The sequence below is a fragment of the Salvelinus alpinus genome, chromosome 19 (assembly GCF_045679555.1).
Source record: "Salvelinus alpinus chromosome 19, SLU_Salpinus.1, whole genome shotgun sequence".
Taxonomy (NCBI): domain Eukaryota; kingdom Metazoa; phylum Chordata; class Actinopteri; order Salmoniformes; family Salmonidae; genus Salvelinus; species Salvelinus alpinus.
The window spans coordinates 48,639,402-48,660,763 of NC_092104.1; the positions used below are offsets into that span (position 1 = coordinate 48,639,402).

Here is a 21,362-nt window from a genome sequence, read left to right on the forward strand (position 1 = left end):
GTCTGAAGAGGATTTCCCCAGGAGGGAGTTTTATTCGTAACAATAGAAAAGGGTGGTTCCATGAAGCTGGATCGTGTCTGTGCTCACGGGGGCTGGCCAATGACTTAGTGAAACTTTAAAGGGAATACAATTCTCTCACATTAAAGGTTTAACATCACATTACATCATTTCACAAATAGTTTCATCTTTACTCATTCATTTTATACAAGAATTAAATGCAAACCTCATAATTGAGAAATGTACACATTCAGAGATATAGTTATGTGTGTTTCCTGTCCTCTCTGAGGTCACTAAATGAAACACACTCGTCATACCCGTCCCTTAAGTGTCCACGGACCATTCCCACCTTCTCACAAGTGGACGTTTTGTTTCAAATTCCCATTTTGGGGATTTAGGAGTTCGCCATGTGAAATATTTTGTTCTCTCTGTGTCTCTCTTTCTGCATGGCCTGGGGGAGAGAGTCTCCGCCAGGAATTTACAACCCGAGATAACAGAACCTGTGTGTAGGAGAGAGACAGAGAGAGAGAAAGGGGGAAGCCACTATCCAGAAAGGGCTACGTCATGACAGCACCCATTCAGAATTGTTCACACCCTCTTAAGCCAGCCCCACCCATCTCTTTAAGGATTCACATGTGAGGGCATGTGCTAAACAGTGAGTAGTGTAGTAAAGATTAAGACTAAAAGTGGTAGTAGCCTATAATAAGAAAAAATTCCAGGTAAACAAAGTGTCGAGATAAAAATATTTTATAAATATTAGATGACGCTTACCCAGACACACTTGTCTAAATTGATGGGTCATGTGAAAGAAATGCTGTAACCCCCAGCCACATCCAGTGGTGGAAAAAGTACTAAATTGTCATACTTGAGTAAAAGTATAAATAATTTAAAGTTCCTTATATTTGTCACGCCTTAACCTTAGAGAGCCTTTTTATGTCTCTATTTGGTTTGGTCAGGGTGTGATTTGGGGTGGGCATTCTATGTTCTTTATTTCTATGATTTGTGATTCTATGTTTTGGCCGGGTATGGTTCTCAATCAGGGACAGCTGTCTATCGTTGTCTCTGATTGGGAATCATACTTTAGGCAGCCTGTTTTGCCACTTTAGGTTGTGGGATGTTGTTTTTGTTAGCTCTGGTGAGCCTTCAAGACGTTACGTTCGTAGTTATTTTGTTGTTTTGTTTGGTGTTCGTTTTTTAAAATAAAGAAGCATGAACACGTACAACGCTGCACCTTGGTCTCCTTCCGCCGAGCGTTACAATATTAAACCAGATGGCACAACAACAAAAAATTGACGGATAGCCAGGGGCACACTCCAACACTCCAACACAGACATAATTTACAAATAAAGCATTTGTGTTTAGTCAGTCTGCCAGATCAGATGCAGTAGGGATGACCAGGGATGTTCTCTTGATAAGTGTGTGAATTGGACAATTTTGATATCAAAACGAGAACTTTTGGGTGTGAGGGAAAATATATGGAGTAAAAGGTACAGGATTTTCTTTCGGAATGTAGTAAAAGTAACAGTTGCCAAAAATATAAATAGTAAAGTAATGTATACCCCTCAAAAATACTTAAGTAGTAATTAAAAGTATTTTAATGAAGAACTTTACAGCACTGCCCAAATACCTTCATACCAATTACATTAGCATACTTTATATACTGTTTCACACACACTTATCACATAGTATTCCATACATAAGTTAAGGCCCTGCAACCTGAGTTGAAATCTGAGTGAGGTGCACATGTACAGTACATAAACAGATGCATGCGCCATATATTTATGTGGTGGACACTTGATACGTTCACATGATATTGTTGTGGTATGTCACAAATCATGTTACGACCACATGAATATCGGCCAACATGAATATCAATATTCATGTTATATATCAATATTTTGCTAAGTCTTGCTAAGTGGATGGGTCTCTACAGAAGGTGTAAATGGTAGAGCCAAATGGTTACTTGCATATTAGCAATATCAGAAATCGATTGTGTCAATGTAAATAAAATAATATACAATATGTACAAGAACAAAATCAATAACGATACCAGTTCTATGCATACAATCAGGGGTAAAGTGGCTGAGCAGCAGGATCAATAATAAACAGTAACGGCAACGTATGGCGTGTGTGTTAGGAGAGAGACATGTGAATAGAGGCACTGCAGATAGTGCTGATGACTGGTCCGTCCGAACCACGCATGAACAAGGGAATCTATATTCGGAGAGCCTGTTTCTGTCCTGCCCTTGACTTTGGTGCAGGGCATGTGATGTCCATAGCCTCTTCGTCACAAAACTCCCGGATCTTCTCAAAAACATATGTTTGTCTAGTTGTGTCCAGTTCAGGTGGTGCTTGTACAGGCAGACCATCTATGGGAGGAAGGATGTCAGCGTTGTGCAGCAGCTGAAACCTGTTCCCGACTGAGTCCGAACGCTCCTTGGCAACAACAACACCAGGCTCCAGAGCATTGAAGCTGTAAAACAGGGAATAACAACAACAGAAAATCAGAAGACATTACAACATTGCACAACATCAATTCACCTCCCAAGTTTAGATAAGAAGAATAACCTCATACAATGCAATGAAAATGATTTTCACCTAAAGTGCTGGTACTGCTTGGTCTGTGGCAGCGGCCTGAAGTGCGGAGTCTGATGTAGTTGCCAGCCATAGCTTTCCACCAGCAGCGTACCATCCTCCAGTCCAACCAGCTGTGGGATTTTGACCCCTGTCACAATGCTGTCCTTCACAAAACCAGCAATCTCAGACAAAGTGTTCATTCTGGTCTTTCTGATGCGCTGCTTGATGAGGCCGAAGCACCAGTCGGGGGCAACCTTGGTGTGGCCTGTGATTAGGAAGTTTAGGTCCAGACTGTTCAGTAGGGGCCCTGAATAAAAGTAGTGCCAATCATGTTGGAGGTCAATGAAATAATCAAAACGTGTTTATGCTTTAAATACCAAGTGTTGTCATTGATTCCTTGTAGAGACGCCACACTGCTGCTTTTGTCACATGGGATGGCAGCAGCTTTCCACCAAAGTGGTTGTGTCCTGGGTGGCGTCCTGCTAATACTATTGCATTATCCTCTGGGTGGCGTCCTGGTAATAGTATTGCATTATCCTCTGCGTAGTTGTTGACGAAGTTCACCACTCGCTGCAAGTCCTCATGCTTCAGGTGAAACCTGTGCTTGCTCGGGCCAGCTCTCTTTTTGATGGGAGGCATTAGACCATTCTCCTTGTATGACTGGTGGAGGAGAGACAGGCGTGTTCTACTGATGCTGAAAGACAAATTCCAGGTACTAATATTTTAGCATTATTATACAATAGATGCGAAATGGCATTCTGAGATATCACTACACACAGTTCATACATGTAATGTTACCTAGCTAGCCAGCCATCTAACGTCAGCTAATGTTATCTAGCTAACAGCAATCTTTAACTTGTAAGAATTGATTTGCCTTCAAAAGTATGTTCTTTTTTTCTGTTTAGACGTGTAGCTAGCTAAATAATGAACCATAAGCCCAATCCATAGAGTACTAGCAATACAAACCGATAGTCATAGCTAGATAAAGTTAACTAGCAATGCCAAATGGCATTCTGAGAAAACGTCACTAAAGTTACACAGTTCATACACGTAAGTTACTGTTAGCGAGCAAGCCAGCCATCTAACCTCAGCTAACGTTAGCTAGCTAACAGCAAGCTTTAACTTGGGGTCTTTTGTTGAGACATGTAACGTTAACGTTAGCTAACTAGCTAAACAATGAACTATTATCCCAAGCCATATAGTACTACCAATACAAACCGATTGTCATAGCTAGCTAACCAAATAAGTTCAATGTTAGCTAGTTAGCTAGCTAACATTAGGCAATAATTAGCAATGCAAAATGGCATTCTGAGAAAACATCACTAACGTTACACGCAGTTCATACACGTTGATCGCCGTTTCTTCCCCATCACTGTCATCAGAGTGATATACAATGTCTTCTTCAATGAAAATGTTTCTACCTAAATCAGGGATTTCCTGGGCAGCAATGTTATTGAGAGCAGTAGCAACATATTTGCAGTTCTCCATGGCTAACGTTAAATCTTTCGGGGAAAAAACTGCAGTAGAAAGGATAATGTATGCATAACAACCAGCTCATTTTATAGACACAAGATGCTACACAGCAGACCAATCTGAAGCTCATCTCTCCTCAAGTCCAGCCCACTCATTATCTCAGGAAGGTTCCTTTTCTTTTCTTTGTCTAAACCAACTAGGCTCGTAATTTAACCACTTTATTCGTATTTACAGGTGGCATAAAAGTTTGTTATTAAGGCACATGAAAGTTCACATGTTCGAGAAGGCATTTCAAATGGCTCTGCTGTGAAGTCGAGACGCCTAGTTTCCTGAAACGGGTCACATATCTGTATAGCAGTAGTAGCCTATCCGACAAGTGTAAAGATGTGGATGGTGGGAACATGGCGCCGGCATATCTTTCTCTCAGTCGCTATAGCCTAAGCTTGTCTCCATGAATATTTATTTTCTAAATGTGAATATCATACAGTGAACACCTAGGCCTATAGGCCTACAGTATATGCATGCAATGCCCTGATCGCTCAAATCTCCGACAGCTGAACCATGAGATAGACAACTATTGTTTTAGGAAAGTAAAAAACATTAAAACAATAAACTATAACGTTTTTAATAGGCTACACATCAAAATGCAACAAATATTAATTTGGCTCTTTTCCAATGACACGTAATTATGGATCATGGATCAATATGGCTTGTTTATTGATGGCGCTGGCAGCGCTCAGTTGGAGGTTTCTTTCTCTTGGATCTGAACAGGTCTCTCGGATCCAAACCAGCACGGGTCTGTTTTCCACTGTCCTTTGGGTCTGACTGTCCTCGGGTCCATTCTGAACGGGTCTCCATAAAAATAGAAATAAATTATGCATATCGGGTCGAGTGGGAAATCCACGGATCCATTTCGGAACAGATCCAACTTGATTCCTCTCCTTACATCACACAGTCCCACAGGATTACACTGTCAGCGTCTCTCTTTACCTTAGCTCAGTGTGTGTGTGTTTGTTTGTGTGGGCAGTTGTGATGCTTGCATATTCTGTTTCGTTTTGTGTGCGTGTGAGTGTGTGTGTATGTGTGTGTGTGTGCGTGCGTGCGTGCGTGAGAGAGAGGGAGAGAGAGAGTCTTGTGTCTACAGAGGTGGGAGGGTGGGAGTGGATATGTGGATTATTTGAAAGAACCTCCCTCACAGCTGATTGCCCGTTGCTATGCACTATGTGTGTGTGTGTGCAAGTGTGTGTGTCTCATATAGGACAGTAAAGCCAGCAGCTGCAGTGGTAGTGTGGAGCTGGCTCTGAGTCTGGATGTTAGCACTGTCTCTCTCCTCCGTGGGACGAAGCCTGACTGTAGGTACACACACACACACACACACACGCATGCATGTGTCTAATCATCATGCTAGTGGATTACTGTTTTTATGCGCTGCTGTATTCTATTGGAGAATATTCACACTGTTGAAGCTGATGTTTTACTGTTTTTGTGCGCTGTTCTAGTCAGTGTGCACTGTGCAGGGGACTGCTTGCATGGACTCTCTTTTGAACAGAGGATTTTTAACACAGTGGATATCAGAGGTGTGGAGGGGATTAAAGTGTCCTGGATCAGTAACATGTCTGTAAGTACGGAGAGTAGCAGAGTACAGTATAGTGTGGGTTTGTGTATTTTCATAAGTTTTTGTATCTACTCTTGTTTTAGTCAAGCTTTCAAAAGACTATGTTGGTTTGCACTGTCAAGCCACTCTCAAACGGTCAAAACAAATCAAATTGTATTCGTTGCATGCTTCGTAAACAACAGGTGTAGACTAACAGTGAAATGCTTACTTACAGGCCCTTCCCAACAATTCAGAATGAAAGAAAATGGAGAAATAATCGAAAAACAATAACGTGAGGAATAAATACACAACGAGTAACGATAACTTGGCTATATGCACACGGTACCAGTACCGAGTCCATATGCAGGGGTACGAGGTAATTGAGGTAGACATGTACATATAGGTAGGGATAAAGTGACTAGGCAACAGGATAGATAATAAACAGTAGCAGCAGTGTATATTGACAGTATACGTATACTGGCAGTCAAAAGAACAAGTCAGCACACTAATAACATGTAGTAATAATAAATACACAATGAGTAACTTGGCTATATACACGGTGTACCAGTACTGAGTCGATGTGCATGGGTGTGAGGTAATTGAGGTAGATATGTACATTAGATGTCTTCTCTGATCCAGAAATTGAGATCTGGACTGAATTGGATCCATGAAAATCCTATCCAACACTGACAGGACGCGGTCGTCGGATTCGGATCCGAGGTGGACAAGATCCGACACCAAAACATGTCCGAGATGAGGGAGAATCAGATCCAAATTGGGTCGGATCTGTATCGGACCCAAATAGATCCGAAATATTCAAATGCAGCTTTATACTGTTTTGAATTAATATGATAATAATATACGTGTGTAATAATAATATACTTGACTTGTCTGGTAGTCAGTGAACATTAGTGTTTCACAAGGATTTTCTGTTGTAGACCTATTGAAAACAATTGAGTTGTGGTCTACACTACAGCTTAGTATTTACATAAATGACTTCCCTAATTGAAAATGTCGACACAATAAGAAGGGAAGGGGCGTGTGGTGAAAATGCACCATAGGTCCATCTCTCTCCAGAATGCGTTTCTCTGTCTCCCGTTAATTGGTCACATTCATTTGGTGAATTGTTTTGTTAATGTTTATTTTTCATGTATTTGGATGTCTGATAGTAGGCTATTTCTGATTATCTTAACTCCCCACCAGTTATGAGCTGCAGAGCTTCTCAGAGTATTTATTTTGGCACCTTACAGGGGCTGTGACGGTAATTGAATAACTCTGTAACTGGTGGTTATGGACGAAGACCATGAAAATACAATAACCTTCAATTTTTTTTTAAATAGGCCTAGATTCATTTTAGTGTTTTTTTAATGTGTTTTATTTACTTTATTTTCATGCAGATACACTTAACCTAATAGCGGAAGTGTTAATCAATGACTGTAAGCAATTGTTTTTCTCATTTAGTTAACTTCATTCATTATTCAACAGCAGTCGACAAGGTTGTTCTGGCTCTGAGGCCTGTAATGCTTTAATGCCTATAATGCGTTGTGTCAAATGGACAATGTGCCAAATCCTCTCCAACCTGGCAAGGTATAATTTTGCATAGGAATCTTTTCTTAATTTATAGACCAATCAACACTGATCTAGCCCGATCCTGGATGATATTCTGCCCTCGCGAGACCCAAAAATGTCCACCCTCCTATCCTCGCAAAGTAGAATAATAGCCTGGGCTATTCACTTTTATGAATGCCCGTGTGGTAATTTACCGTTTGTAAAACAGGCAAATGATCGTTAATCCCTGTCATTTGTTTACATTAATTTATGTTAATGCATGTATTAATTACAGTGATTTGCCATTCTCATTCTCGGAGTGGAAATGTCATTTGGAGAATTCACAACCTGCTACACTTGTGACAAACAAGTTTTTGTTTATTTCATACCGTCATTTACGCGCTACATGTGAGGAATGAACATGTGTCTGGTTTCTCTGTCCTGTTAATATTGACGGAGTTTGCGCGCCTGATGACGCATAGAAGTGCCTAGCCTGCTTCTCGCAAATGTCAAATGTAGAAAAGTGTCCAGCTGGACATCTCAGTCTTTAAAAAACTTTTTACATCCTTTCAAATGATAATAATCTTTCCAACACTCTCCCCCTCGATAATCAGCAATTCTGATAAACAGGCTATGGACATGTTGCGTGTATTTGTTTTAATTTTAATGATTGTCAATTTCCTCTTCATGCTATAGCATAGCTGTCCCCTTCATGCTTTCCTTGTCAATTCATTATCTTCTAGCTTACTTTCATAAAGCCTAAGGTAGGCCTAGGTTTTTTTTAATATGTTTAAAGGAAAGGAGAAATATTTGCTCTTATGTCTGACATGCAATGGTGGCTTTGATTGACGGGTGCTTTTACGGGGTTGCGTGTGTGGTTCGCGGCTTCTCTCTATAGGCCTAGATGTCCTTTCAAAAAGTTTCATGAAGTAGCTCGTCTGGACTCCATCTCTTTAATAAGAATCAAATACTCCTGTCATGATTTAATCTTGTATAATGCCTATTTTCAGTAGCTTAGGGTACATGATTTACCTCATTACAGTGTCCTCTCTTTGAAGAACGGTCGATCGACCGCAGCAGCAGGGTTTGTGACTTCATGCGAATATTTCGGGAAAAGTGTGAGAAAACCCATCAGACTTCGTTTGAATGGTTTTGTGCATCGAAATATGATTTTTTACATATGCAGAAAAGCCAATAGATGAGGAAACCTTCGACTCCGTTAATTTGTGTCAATACAAAAATGTGACAGATCCTCTCTAACCTGGCATTTCTTCATTAATTGATTAATATTTATAAGTAATAACCTGAATACTAATAATGAAATGCCATGATAATAAAGAAGTGTAATGGCTTGTTTCAAATAGGTTTTATTAAGAAGAATATGCATGTGAACAAGTGTACAAACATAATTGGGACCATGATAGATCCTTAGTGATATGGACACCGAGGAACTTGAAGATCTCGACCCGCTCCACTACAGCCCTGTCGATGTGAATGGGGGTGTGCTCGGCCCTCCGTTTCCTGTAGTCCACGATCAGCTCCTTTGTCTTGCTGACATTGAGGGAGAGGTTGTTGTTCCTGTCCTTTTCCCTATAGGCTCATAGTCTCATAGTCATCGTTGATCAGGCCTACCACCGTCTTGTTGTCAGCAAACTTAATGATGACGGTGTTGGTGTCGTGCACGGCCACGCAGTAGTGGCTGAACAGGGAGCACAGGAGGGGACTATGCACACACCCCTGAGGGGCCCCCGTGTTGAGGGTCAGCGTGGCGTAGGTGTGGTTGTCTACCCTCACCACCTAGGGTCAGCCCGTCAGGAAGTCCAGGAACCAGTTGCAGAGGGAGGTGTTCAGTCCCAGGGTCCTTAGCTTAGTAATGAGCTTGAAGGGCACTATGGTGTTAAATGCTGAGCTGTAGTCAATGAAAGCATTTTCACATAGAGATTGTGACATCTGTGGATCTGTTGGGGGGTTGCTATTTGGAGTGGGTCCAGGGTGTCTGGGATGATGGTGTTGATGTAAGCCATGGCCAGCCTTTCAAAGCATTTCATGGCTACAGATGTGAGTGCTACGGGGCGATAGTCGTTTAGACAGGTTACCATGGCATTTTTGGGCACGGGGACTATGGTGGTCTGCTTGAAACATGTTGGTATTACAGACAGGGTCAGGGAGAGATTGAAAATGTCAATGAAGTCACTTGTCAGCTGGTCAGCGCATGCTCTGAGTACGCGTCCTGGTAATCCGTCTGGCCCTGCGGACTTGTGAATGTTAACCTGTTTAAAGGTCTTACTCACATCGGCTACAGAGAGCCGGTTGATAGGTGCTGGTCTGTGTCTGTGTTTTGTATATGTTTGTCTGTGTGTATGTTTGTCGGGGTTTGTGTTAATGATTGGTGTAGGCTGATCTGGAAGCGGTGCCTAGTTTTCAACCATGTGGAATAGAGGAGGGTGCAGCTTGCATGACAGGGGAGTGGAGAAAGAGAGCGAAAGACAGCAAGAATGATCAAGACAATGCAAATGAGAGAGAAACAAGAAGAGAGGGAGACGGATTGAGAGAAAGACAGAAAGATCGATATAGAGAGTGAGACGTGGAGGGAGAGAAAGAAAGAGGGAGGGAGAAAAAGAAAGAGCGAAGGAGAGATGAATGTTGAATATTGAATGAGGGAGTTGAATATTAGAGATGCTAGGTAGGTTCAGAGAACAGAGAGACAGACAGACATCTCCTGTTCCCTCCATCTATCACACCCAGGGAGAGATGGAACATAACAGCGGCTCAGTGGAGCAGAGGGGTGTATAGAGGGATGGAGGGATAGAGGAAGAACATTCCCAGCATCTGGACAGATGAGCAGCCAGGGAGGGACGGGGCCATTAATAATAACTCCAGCCCCAGCTTCAGCACCATGGCTCTGAGATGTACTATACATGATCAGAATGAGAGGGATACAGAGCTGGTTAGACTAGAGGAGAGGAGATAGCTTGAGGTGGGTGTGTATGAGGCTGCTTTAGGATGGATGGTATTTAAGTGATTGAATAGCTATATATACATATACAGTTGAAGTCGGAAGTTTACATACACTTAGGTTGGAGTTATTAAAGCTCGTTTTTCAACCACTCCACAAATTTGTTGTTAACAAACTATAGTTTTGGCAAGTCTGTTAGGACATCTACTTTGTGCATGATACAAGTATTTTCTCAAACAATTGTTTACAGACAGATTATTTCACTTATAATTCACTCTATCACTCTAGTCACTCTGTCACAACTGTTCCTTTAAACAGCTTGGAAAATTCCAGAAAATGATGTCATGCTTTAGAAGCTTCTGATAGTCTAATTGACATTATTTGAGTCAATTGGAGGTGTGCCTGTGAATGTATTTCAAGGCCTACCTTCAAACTCAGTTCCTTTTTGCTTGACATCAATTGAAAATCAAAGAAATCAGCCAAGACCTCAGAAAAAGAATTGTAGACCTCCACAAGTCTGGTTCATCCTTGGGAGCAATTTCCAAACGTCTGAAGGTACCACGTTCATCTGTACAAACAATAGTACGCAAGTATAAACACCATGGGACCACGCAGCCGTCATACCGCTCAGGAAGGAGACGCGTTCTGTCTCCTAGAGATGAACGTACTTTGGTGCGAAAAGTGCAAATCAATCCCAGAACAGCAGCAAAAGACCTTGTGAAGATGCTGGAGGAAACAGGTACAAAAGTATCTATATCCACAGTAAAACGAGTCCTATATCAACATAACCTGAAAGGCCGCTCAGCAAGGAAGAAGCCACTGCTCCAAAACCGCCATAAAAAAGCCAGACTACGGTTTCCAACTGCACATGGGGACAAAGATCGTACTTTTTGGAGAAATGTCCTCTGATCTGATGAAACAGAAGTAAAACTGTTTGGCCATAATGATCATCTTTATGTTTTGGAGGAAAAAGGGTGAGGCTTGCTTGTGAAGAACACCATCCCAACCGTGAAGCACGGGGGCGACAGCATCATGTTGTGGGGGTGCTTTGCTGCAGGAGGGACTGGTGCACTTCACAAAATAGATGGCATCATGCACTTCGCAAAATAGATGGCATAATGAGGATTGAAAATTATGTGGATATATTGAAGCAACATCTCAAGATATCAGTCAGGAAGTTAAAGCTTGGTCGCAAATGGGTCTTCCAAATGAACATTGACCCCAAGCATACTTCCAAAGTTGTGGAAAAATGGCTTAAGGACAACAAAGTCAAGATATTGGAGTGGCCATCACAAAGACCTGACCTCAATCCTATAGAAAACTTTTGGCAGAACTGGAAAAGCGTGTGCGAGCAAGGAGGCCTACAAACCTGACTGTTACACCAGCTCTGTCAGGAGGAATGGGACAAAATTAACCCAACTTATTGTGGGAAGCTTGTGGAAGGCTACCCGAAATGTTTGACCCAAGTTAAAGAATTTAAAGGCAATGCTATCAAATACTAATTGACTCTATGTAAACTTCTGACCCACTGGGAATGTGATTAATTAAATTAAAGCTGAAATAAATCCTTCTCTCTACTATTATTCTGACATTTCACATTCTTAAAATAAAGTGGTGATCCTAACTGACCTAAGACAGGGAATTTTTAGTAGGATTAAATGTCAGGAATTGTGAAAAACTGAGTTTCAATGTATTTGGCTAAGGTGTACTGTATGTAAACTTCCGACTTCAACTGTACATAATAATACAAATGTAAGCTATTTAGTAGATATTTTTTTCTTACACGTGTGCATGCATTTTATTTATGGGTGGCTCCAGGGAGAATTGAACACACAACCATTGGCATTGCATGTGCAATGCTCTACTGACTGAGCCACACAGGACCGTGATCATATAGGTGGTTGGAGCGTTGGGCCAGTAACCGAAAGGTTGCGAGATCGAATCCCCGAGCTGATAAGGTATAAATCTGTCATTCTGCCCCTGAACAAGGCAGTTAACCCACTGTTCCTAGGCCGTCATTGTAAATAAGAATTTGTTCTTGACTGACTTGACTAGTTAACAAAGGTTAAAGGAAAAAAATTTAAATATGTACATGGTATTGGGATCTCTCTCTGGGTTGTTTCTCAGCTGGTGAGAAGGCAAATGGCTATGGATGGATATCACCTGCTCGTCAAACATCTCATTCGGAAATCATCTGCACTAATATGGAGTTGATTCCCCACGGGCGGCATTTTCATGCTGAAACAGGAAAGGGCCCTCCCCCAAACTGTTGCCACAAAGTTGGAAGCACAGAATCATCTAGAATGTGCTATAACATTAAGATTTCCCTTCACTGGAACTAAGGGGCCTAGCCCAAACCATGAAAAACAGCCCCAGACCATTATTCCTCCTCCACCAAACTTTACAGTTGGCACTATGCATTGGGGCAGGTAGCGTTCTCCTGGCATCAGCCAAACCGAAATTTGTCCGTTGGACTGCCAGATGGTAAAGTGTGATTCATCACTCCAGAGAACACGTTTCCACTGCTCCAGAGTTCAATGGTGCCAAGCTTTACTCTAGCCGATGCTTGGCATTGAGCATGGTGATGTTTCCAGCACCTTCAACAAAACACCAAATTATTGAATTTCTCGTGGAAGAATAGTGTCGCATCCCTCCTATAGAGTTCCAGACACTTGCACACTCTATACCAAGGTGCATTGAAGCTGTCCTGGCTCTTGGTGGCCCAACGACCTTTTAAGACACTTTATGTTGGCGTTTCCTTTAAATTACCTATATATGATACCTATATATGATATAGAAACATATCATATGTTATGCTGCCACGTCAACTACGGTAGCAGTTTTATTTTTGTAAAAAGAAATTAACTGAGTTGTTGGAGATTTAAGCACCCTCATCAATACGCCCCTCTTAAACTCCAGAGTATTATTATGGAGTACAGTCGTGGCCAAAAGTTTTGAGAATGACACAAATATACATTTTCACAAAGTCTGGTGCCTCAGTTTGTATGATGGCAATTTGCATATACTCCAGAATGTTATGACGAGTGATCAGATGAATTGCAATTAATTGCAAAGTCCCTCTTTGTCTTGCAAATGAACTGAAACCCCCCCCCCCAAAGACATTTCCACTGCATTTCAGCCCTGCCACAAAAGGACCAGCTGACATCATGTCAGTGATTCTCTCGTAAACACAGGTGTGAGTGTTGACGAGGACAAGGATGGAGATCACTCTGTCATGCTGATTGAGGTCGAATAACAGACTGGATGCTTCAAAAGGAGGGTGGTGCTTGGAATCATTGTTCTTCCTCTGTCAACCATGGTTACCTGCAAGGAAACACGTGCCGTCATCATTGCTTTGCACAAAAAGGGCTTCACAGGCAAGGATATTGCTGCCAGTAAGATTGCACCTAAATCAACCATTTATCGGATCATCAAGAACTTCAAGGAGAGCGGTTCAATTGTTGTGAAGAAGGCTTCAGGGGAGCCCAAGAAAGTCCAGCAAGCGCCAGGACCGTCTCCTAAAGGTGATTCAGCTGCGGGATCGGGGCACCACCAGTACAGAGCTTGCTCAGGAATGGCAGCAGGCAGGTGTGAGTGCATCTGCACGCACAGTGAGGTGAATACTTTTGGAGGATGGCCTGGTGTCAAGAAGGGCAGCAAAGAAGCCACTTCTCTCCAGGAAAAGCATCAGGTACAGACTGATATTCTGCAAAAGGTACAGGGATTGGACTGCTGAGGACTGGGGTAAAGTCATTTTCTCTGATGAATCCCCTTTCCGATTGTTTGGGGCATCCGGAAAAAAGCTTGTCCGGAGAAGACAAGGTGAGCGCTACCATCAGTCCTGTGTCATGCCAACAGTAAAGCATCCTGAGACAATTTACGTGTGGGGTTGCTTCTCAGCCAAGGGAGTGGGCTCACTCACAATTTTGCCTAAGAACACAGCCATGAATAAAGAATGTACCAACACATCCTCCGAGAGCAACTTCTCCCATCCATCCAGGAACAGTTTGGTGACGAACAATGCCTTTTCCAGCATGATGGAGCACTTTGCCATAAGGAAAAAGTGATAACAAAGTGGCTCGGGGAACAAAACATCGATATTTTGGGTTCATGGCCAGGAAACTCCCCAGACATTAATCCCATTGAGAACTTGTGGTCAATCCTCAAGAGGCGGGTGGACAAACAAAAACCCACAAATTCTGACAAACTCCAAGCATTGATTATGCAAGAATGGGCTGCCATCAGTCAGGATGTGGCCCAGAAGTTAATTGACAGCATGCCAGGGCGGATTGCAGAGGTCTTGAAAAAGAAGGGTCAACACTGCAAATATTGACTCTTTGCATCAACTTCATGTAATTGTTAATAAAAGCCTTTGACACTTATGAAATGCTTGTAATTATACTTCAGTATTCCATAGTAACATCTGACAAAAATATGTGAAGACACTGAAGCAGCAAACTTTGTGGAAATTAATATTTGTGTCATTCTCAAAACTTTTGGCCACGACTGTGGTGTGGAGTATTATGGCTGTTTTTTGTGGGTGAAGACCTTAGCGTTGTGGATGTGAGTCAGCCACCTGTGGCTTCTCTCTACCGTATGCAAATGTGGATGTTTGTGGGGCGGCTGGGAGCTGGATGACGGCTGCTTGTTCATTCATGTGCTGTGCTCCGTTGACAGCGGCAGCTCCCCGCAAGCTTTCACTCTCTCACTGCGAGTTTGGTAAAACACAACTAATTTCACATTCTAATTTCGTCCGTCTCTAATTCAGTTCGTGCCGACGGGCCTCGTGGGTATTTTAGGTGGTCTGCTCCTTTTGTTTTCTGCAGAGACCTGATTCTCGGACTCTTTCTGTCTCTCTCACTTTCTTACTCACTCTCTATTTCTCTCTCTCCCTCTCTCTCACTTTCTCTTGCTCTGTGAAGCAGAAGCTGTCCACAGACTACAGTGCTGTTAGAGTGAGTTGTGCCCTTCTCTCATAGTGCCTCTCACCTGGTATTGCCAGGCAGTGACAGGGAGATCGTAAGAGCCTGTCTTCTCCCCAGCCTGGCACAGAGACACGGGGAGAAGTCCTCGCTACCTCACAGCCCAGCCAAGGTGCATGTGTCATTGTCATGGTTATTAAACGTACTGTAGCTAACTGTAAGCTACGATCTGATGATGAATGATGACAGCGACCATCATCATCATAAATGATTCTACTTAAGACCGGGTATCTGTAAAGCACTTTGTGACAACTAGGGCTGTGGCGGTCACAAAATTTTGTCAGCCGGTGATTGTCAAGCAAATCACTGTCGGCCACACGGTAATTGACCGCTAACTACCATAAGCACATTTAGCATCTCTTGGCTTCCACACATGCCACTGATGCAGACCTTCAGATCATCTACATTTTAAAAAGTCAAATAAATCCATGTAATATAGCCTACACCTTCACAATAAATCCATTATTTATTTTAGACAGGTCTAAAGAAACATGATATGAAGAATATGTAGTCTATTTCAGAAGAACAGAATAGCATACTCTGATATGTCCTTATGTAAGGTCCTGATCTGGCTATGCCAAATAGCTGTGAGCTACAATAGTTAATTTAGCAGACAAGATTTGCTTAAAATTGTATATAGTATGAAGAATACAATTGAACAAAGCTGAATAAAATAGAAGGGATATTTTCTCCAAACGATTTGAGGGAGTGCGCACATGTGGCTATTCTGTGTTGAACAGTTAACAAAGAAATAGGTACTCATGCTTAATTTAGCGTTATTAATGTAACTGTAGTTGTTCTACAAACGTTTGGCTACTGTATATGTTTAGATTTTTAATACATTGTAAGGCTGCATGATGCCACTCTAATGATGATTTGAAAAAAGTCACTTGAAAGGCATGAGCTCTGCTTAGTTTTTTTGCGCAGGCTGTACACACTTCATCTGTCTCTCATTCACAATTTGACAAGCACTTGCCAATGCCTCGAATTTCACGGTGGCGTTCCCTTTTTGTGGCCATAATGCACCCTAAAAAAGGACATGCCATTTGCTGCCATTGGCTGTTGTGCCCTTGGCCTGGAGTGCTGTGTTGTGCCCTTGGCCTGGAGTGCTGTGTTGTGCCCTTCTCCCTGAGTGCTGCACGCTCCGAAGCAACTCTCACTCACATGGCTCTCCATCACGTGATCAGGTCTTTCTCACAGGCTACAAGTGAAGACAGACACACCGGGGACGCAACTGCGCGCATCCTTATCCAATTCCGAGGTGCATATTGAAGATATTGGAAGAACTGTCCACATTTCCTCTTCATCAGCCAACAAGATGAGCTAATAAACAGCAAAATCACTAGCGTATGTTAATCTACTATCCCCATAGTACAAAAGTTGACCTATTCTATTGATCACCTTGTCCTGCTGTGTGAGAAATAAATATTCCAAACATAGTCTAGGACAGTTGTGGGATGTGGTAGATCCCAAATGAATACAACCACTAGCATCCACCCGCAATGTGGCTGTCGCAACAGATCAGAACGTTTAGCTTAAAATGTTGATAAACTATTAGGCTATTTCTTCACGTTTATAAGCGCAGCAAGGCTATAAGTGTGGATGTTCCATTAGCGGGAAAACACCATTATCAAAAGTGACCGCACATGCAATTATGCATGTAATGCTTTTATTTTAAAGGTGTATTTTTATGGTGAAAATTAACTTCCCCAAACTTGAAATTCACACACTTTTTATGTATGCCAGTTAGGCTCTACACCCCTTGTAAAGCAGATGAATGTGCTTCACTTTAAGAAGTTATTTGGTCACTTTAGTTGTGATACAAACCTTATCAAAACATATAGGCCTATGGGCTAGGCTACATGAGGTGTGTGACTATGATTTTTTTAAAGTTGCAAAAAAAAGGTATTGTTTCTTACGCTGGGCATCATTCACAATTGATAATATATAATTCACAAGTGATAGCCTAGTATTGTCACCCATCAGAATATTCTTGATTTAATCTTGTCTTTACATATACTAAATCATATATGTGTGAAATTTGTTTTGATTTAGAATTGACCATTATCATGCACATGTCTCGAAACCAGGGTGTGGGAAAATGTAATCTATGCACTTAAATAGGAAATACAGGTTCATTTTCATGCCAGCCAGGTAGGCTATACTTTACTGTTGTAAAGATAAGCAATGTGCTTAATATTAGGAAAGTTGAGAAAGAAATAGAGTAGGCCTAACCCATAGAAAGTTGATGGGATCCTCCTCTTTTTAATAGAGGCCATCACTCTGTTTTCTTGCTGAATTGCATAGCCTGCAGAAATGTTGCGCAACATGAGTTTATGGGCTCTCATGAAGTATTTGATTAGATTTTCGATTACATTTGCATTGATGTCAGAGTGATTAGAGGGACAATAGAGTGCTGAGGCCAGGCAGTTAGCAAGTTTGGTAGGCTACTAATGACCATCAGCAGCATCAGAGCTTTTAGAAGTCTAATTACCGTGACTAAACAGTCACTTGACTGCCTTCATGACCGCCGGTGTGGCGGTAATACGGTCACCGCAACAGCCCTAGTGACAGCTGCTGATGTAATTAACTTTATAAAAGAAACTTGTTGGGAGATGAGAGGGTGGTTGTGGGTGAGCCAGCTATAGGCCTTATGGAACGGTTCTGTCTTTGAAGATGCTGAGCAGGCTCTGTACTGTGCTGTACTGTATTGTCCTGTACTATACTGGTTTGTGAAGCGTGTGACAGTAGGCTGGGGCTGGGGCTGGGCACTCTGCCTGCGTTGTCAGCAGCATCTGACTCTCACGCTCTCTGTGTTTTCACTCTCTCTATGTCACCACTCTCTTTTTGTCTCTTTCTGAAAATGTTCTCTGTCTTACAGTGTCACTTCCCCCCTCCTCACTCAGCAACAGTACTCGCCTGGCCATCATTTATGCAGAATGACACTTTGGATGACACTGTCAGTAGTGTGTCAGGTGGATGTCAGGTGCAGGCAGTAGAGAGAGAAAAAAACGGTGTCAGGGATAGATGCTCTGTCTCTAGCTGGAAGTGCCCCTTCCACAATAAAGAATATTATTGTAACTAGACACTATTATTGCCACTGTGTCATCACTTTTCAAAAGAGGTGAAACTGGATTAGTTTGACTTAACTTTAGATTCTATTTAAATCTTCTCTGAGAGGAATAGAACAAGTATAGGGGGGGGGGGGGGGGTACTGTCACGGATCCCTCCGGAACGTTTTATTCCCACTGATTAGTATTTGTATATTGGTGCCCTTTGGTGTCCATGGTCTTGTCGATTGTTGTTCCAAATCGCAGTATCGAATCGCAATTCATATAGAATCGTGGGAATCGCAATACATATCCTGTCAGCACCTAAGTATCGTGATAATATCGTATCGCGAGGTCCCTGGCAATTCCCAGACCTAAACTACACGCACACACAAGCGCGCACACACACACACACTCACTTAACAGGGAGCCACAAGTTTACGAAGAATGTGACAAATAACATTTGATTTGAACATGGAATGGAGGTTTTGCTATTTGAATGACATCTAGGATTGCATCTAGGATTTATAAGTGTATGTGGAAATTGCAGTTTACTAATGCTGTTTTGTGGCGGCATTACCACCAATTAATTGAAAAGCCTCTAATGCTGGGGGCGGGAGTGCACATGATCTATCTGTGTGTCCCAATGGAATAATAGGGAGAGGATTACACTCACCTGCAGGACAGATGGCGTATTGATTGTGTGTGTGATGTAGACGGGGTTTGAAGATGGATACCTGTGGGAGATACCGTCAATTGAAAGGGGGCTCAGCATACTATTAGGGCACCCTGCACTACTTTCTTCAATTACTACTAAATGATGGAGATACTCTTCCGTAGACACCTGTTTAGCATGTATCAGAGTAGTAGCTCTGGTCTGATAATACTAGAGAGGGACCACTTCCTCCTCCTCTGAGAGACTGCTGAGAGTTGTTCTAAGCGGCAGCACTGTAGCTCTCAGGCTATCCCAAACTGCTTTGACAGGTTTGTGAAGGGATGCTCTACGGGATGCTCTACGCTAGAAACGCCAGCGCCGTTTCCCTTCTCTTTCCAGTGTCACGCAGCCCAGATGTTGACCTGGCAGTTTAACGCTGGTGATGGTTATGTAAACTGAGCTTTGCTATGCTGTTTTGGGTAACACTTCGCAAGTGGTGTTGGTACAACCTAGTAGTCACTCATACGGAAAATGTATGCATGCGTGACTGACCGCTTTGGATAAAAGCATCAGCTTAATGGCATATATTTAACACTGTAAAGTTAAGATGGATCCAAGGCAGCAACATACCTTCTCATGGTCTGAGGCTTTTAGTGCAAATTCTGTCTTAACTCTGTCCCACTCCAGATTTATCTTAATTTAGCGAGCTTTTCTCGGCATGACATTTTCATGGCTGAATCATAGCCTTTCTGTTATCCTGCTTGATATATTGCAGTAGAACAATTCATTAATATCAAATGCCTTCTGAAAGCTATTATCCTATTTCCCCCTGTCGCTTAAAAGTCAAAGGAGCTGATTGATGACTCCGTGAGTGGTGCTGTAGTACTGTCGCGTCATGGTTAATAGATAACAGGTATTGATGTCTTAGACTTTGTTGAGCCTAGCTGTGTTGCCTTGGTGATTCCTCGGTCATCCACAGGAGAAACATCCTCATTGTTTCACATATCCTGCCCAGGCAACTTCTGGACAAACTCACGTTGACTTGATTGCACTGTATAAACCATTTAAGAATTGTCAAGTTATGAAGAGTGATAGGTGTGGAGTCAGGCGCAGAGAGCAGAGGATTCGGGGAAAAAACATTTATTCCGGAAACAATCACAGGGAAAGAGGGTGACGCCGAACACAGGCGTAAAACGCTCCAAATAGTACAACACCGGCACACACGCTGAACATCGGAAAAATAAATCAAAGGACACTCCTGTACCAAAAAACAGCAAAGAAGCCCGCACAAACACAGGCGGGCCAACTGAACTTAAATACCCAACCCAAAACCCCAAACAAGGAACAGGTGAAACCAATTAGACCAAACTAAACGAAAAGGGGAAAAGGGATCGGTGGCAGCTAGTAGACCGGTGACGACGACCGCCGAGCGCCACCCGAACGGGAAGGGGAGCCACCTTCGGTGATAGTCGCGACAAGAATACATAGCCTGCAGTACTTGACCTATTATTACATTTAGCATGAACAATGTTCAAGGATTCTGTGTTCTTATACTTTAATGAGCAAATTACAAGATGTTAGAAATGCAACAGGAATGTGGCGGTATGAAGGCCTCCCGGTGTTAAAATGCTCTCCTCTCTCTTCTAAGCTGGCCTGCGCCTCAGGGCAAGGAAGTAGACTTCTGTTATTGCTGCAAAGCCAATCCGTGCACCAGCTCCCCCTCCCTCTCTCTCTATCCTTCTGGCCCGTGTACATTCTCTCACACTATCACTCTCTTAATGCCTCCTCGGTCTCTCCATTGCTCATCCCTTACAGACATCCCTCTCTCCCTTATCTCTCTGCCCTTCATCCATCCCTCTCTCCATCCTTACTTATACACGCTGAATTGCTGATGGTGTATCCTGTACATTGATTGGTTGCTCTGTGTATGTGTCAGTCTACTTGGTTTAACTCGGCTGTTGTTTACTGTCGTTCTTCGTCGGAACACTGTCACATAACCAAACACACCTGACTTTTACATCAGCTGTCGTATCAAGCTCTACAGATCAACTGTAAGCGTAGCAGGCTTCCTACTGTAACGCGTCAAACATCCAATCTGTCTGACACCAACAGTACTGTCGTAATGTGACTATTCATTCATGTTAAGACTGTTATATGATCAAATCAACTCTCTAGTTGTAATTATTACCTGATTAAACTAATCACGTAAACAGTAATTAACTAGGAAGTCGGGGCACCACGGGCAAATGTTGTTTAAAGAGTTACTATTTCCTGAATTTAACTCTCTTCAGATATTTTCATAGCTTAACGATTACAGTCACGTTTTAATGTATTATTACCTCATCACTCATATTCTGAATGTTGCAAACCCTTGGATATCTGCACGAACCCTAGCATAAATGATGAGTCAGCGATATTCAAATTGGTTTAATTATTTATTTACTAACTAACTAAATAATCACACAGAATTACAAAAAACACACACACACAATATAGGTTATACATTGGTTACTACATAATACAATGAAAA

At 42.3% G+C, this 21,362-nt stretch overlaps 1 protein-coding gene across 12 annotated transcripts in view; it reads left to right on the forward strand.

Moving 5' to 3' along the window:
* The window catches only part of mctp1a (multiple C2 domains, transmembrane 1a), a 206,702-nt gene that overhangs the window by 53,625 nt on the left and 131,715 nt on the right, over positions 1-21,362 (forward strand). Inside the window, exon 1 of one of the 12 annotated variants that reach the window (XM_071353896.1) lies at positions 5,281-5,399. The exons of the other annotated variants lie outside the window; for them this stretch is intronic. Coding sequence (XP_071209997.1) covers positions 5,358-5,399 — 42 coding nt within the window. The 5' untranslated portion in view covers positions 5,281-5,357. Of the gene's footprint in view, positions 1-5,280; positions 5,400-21,362 lie in introns of those variants that run through there. 12 annotated transcript variants of the gene reach the window in all.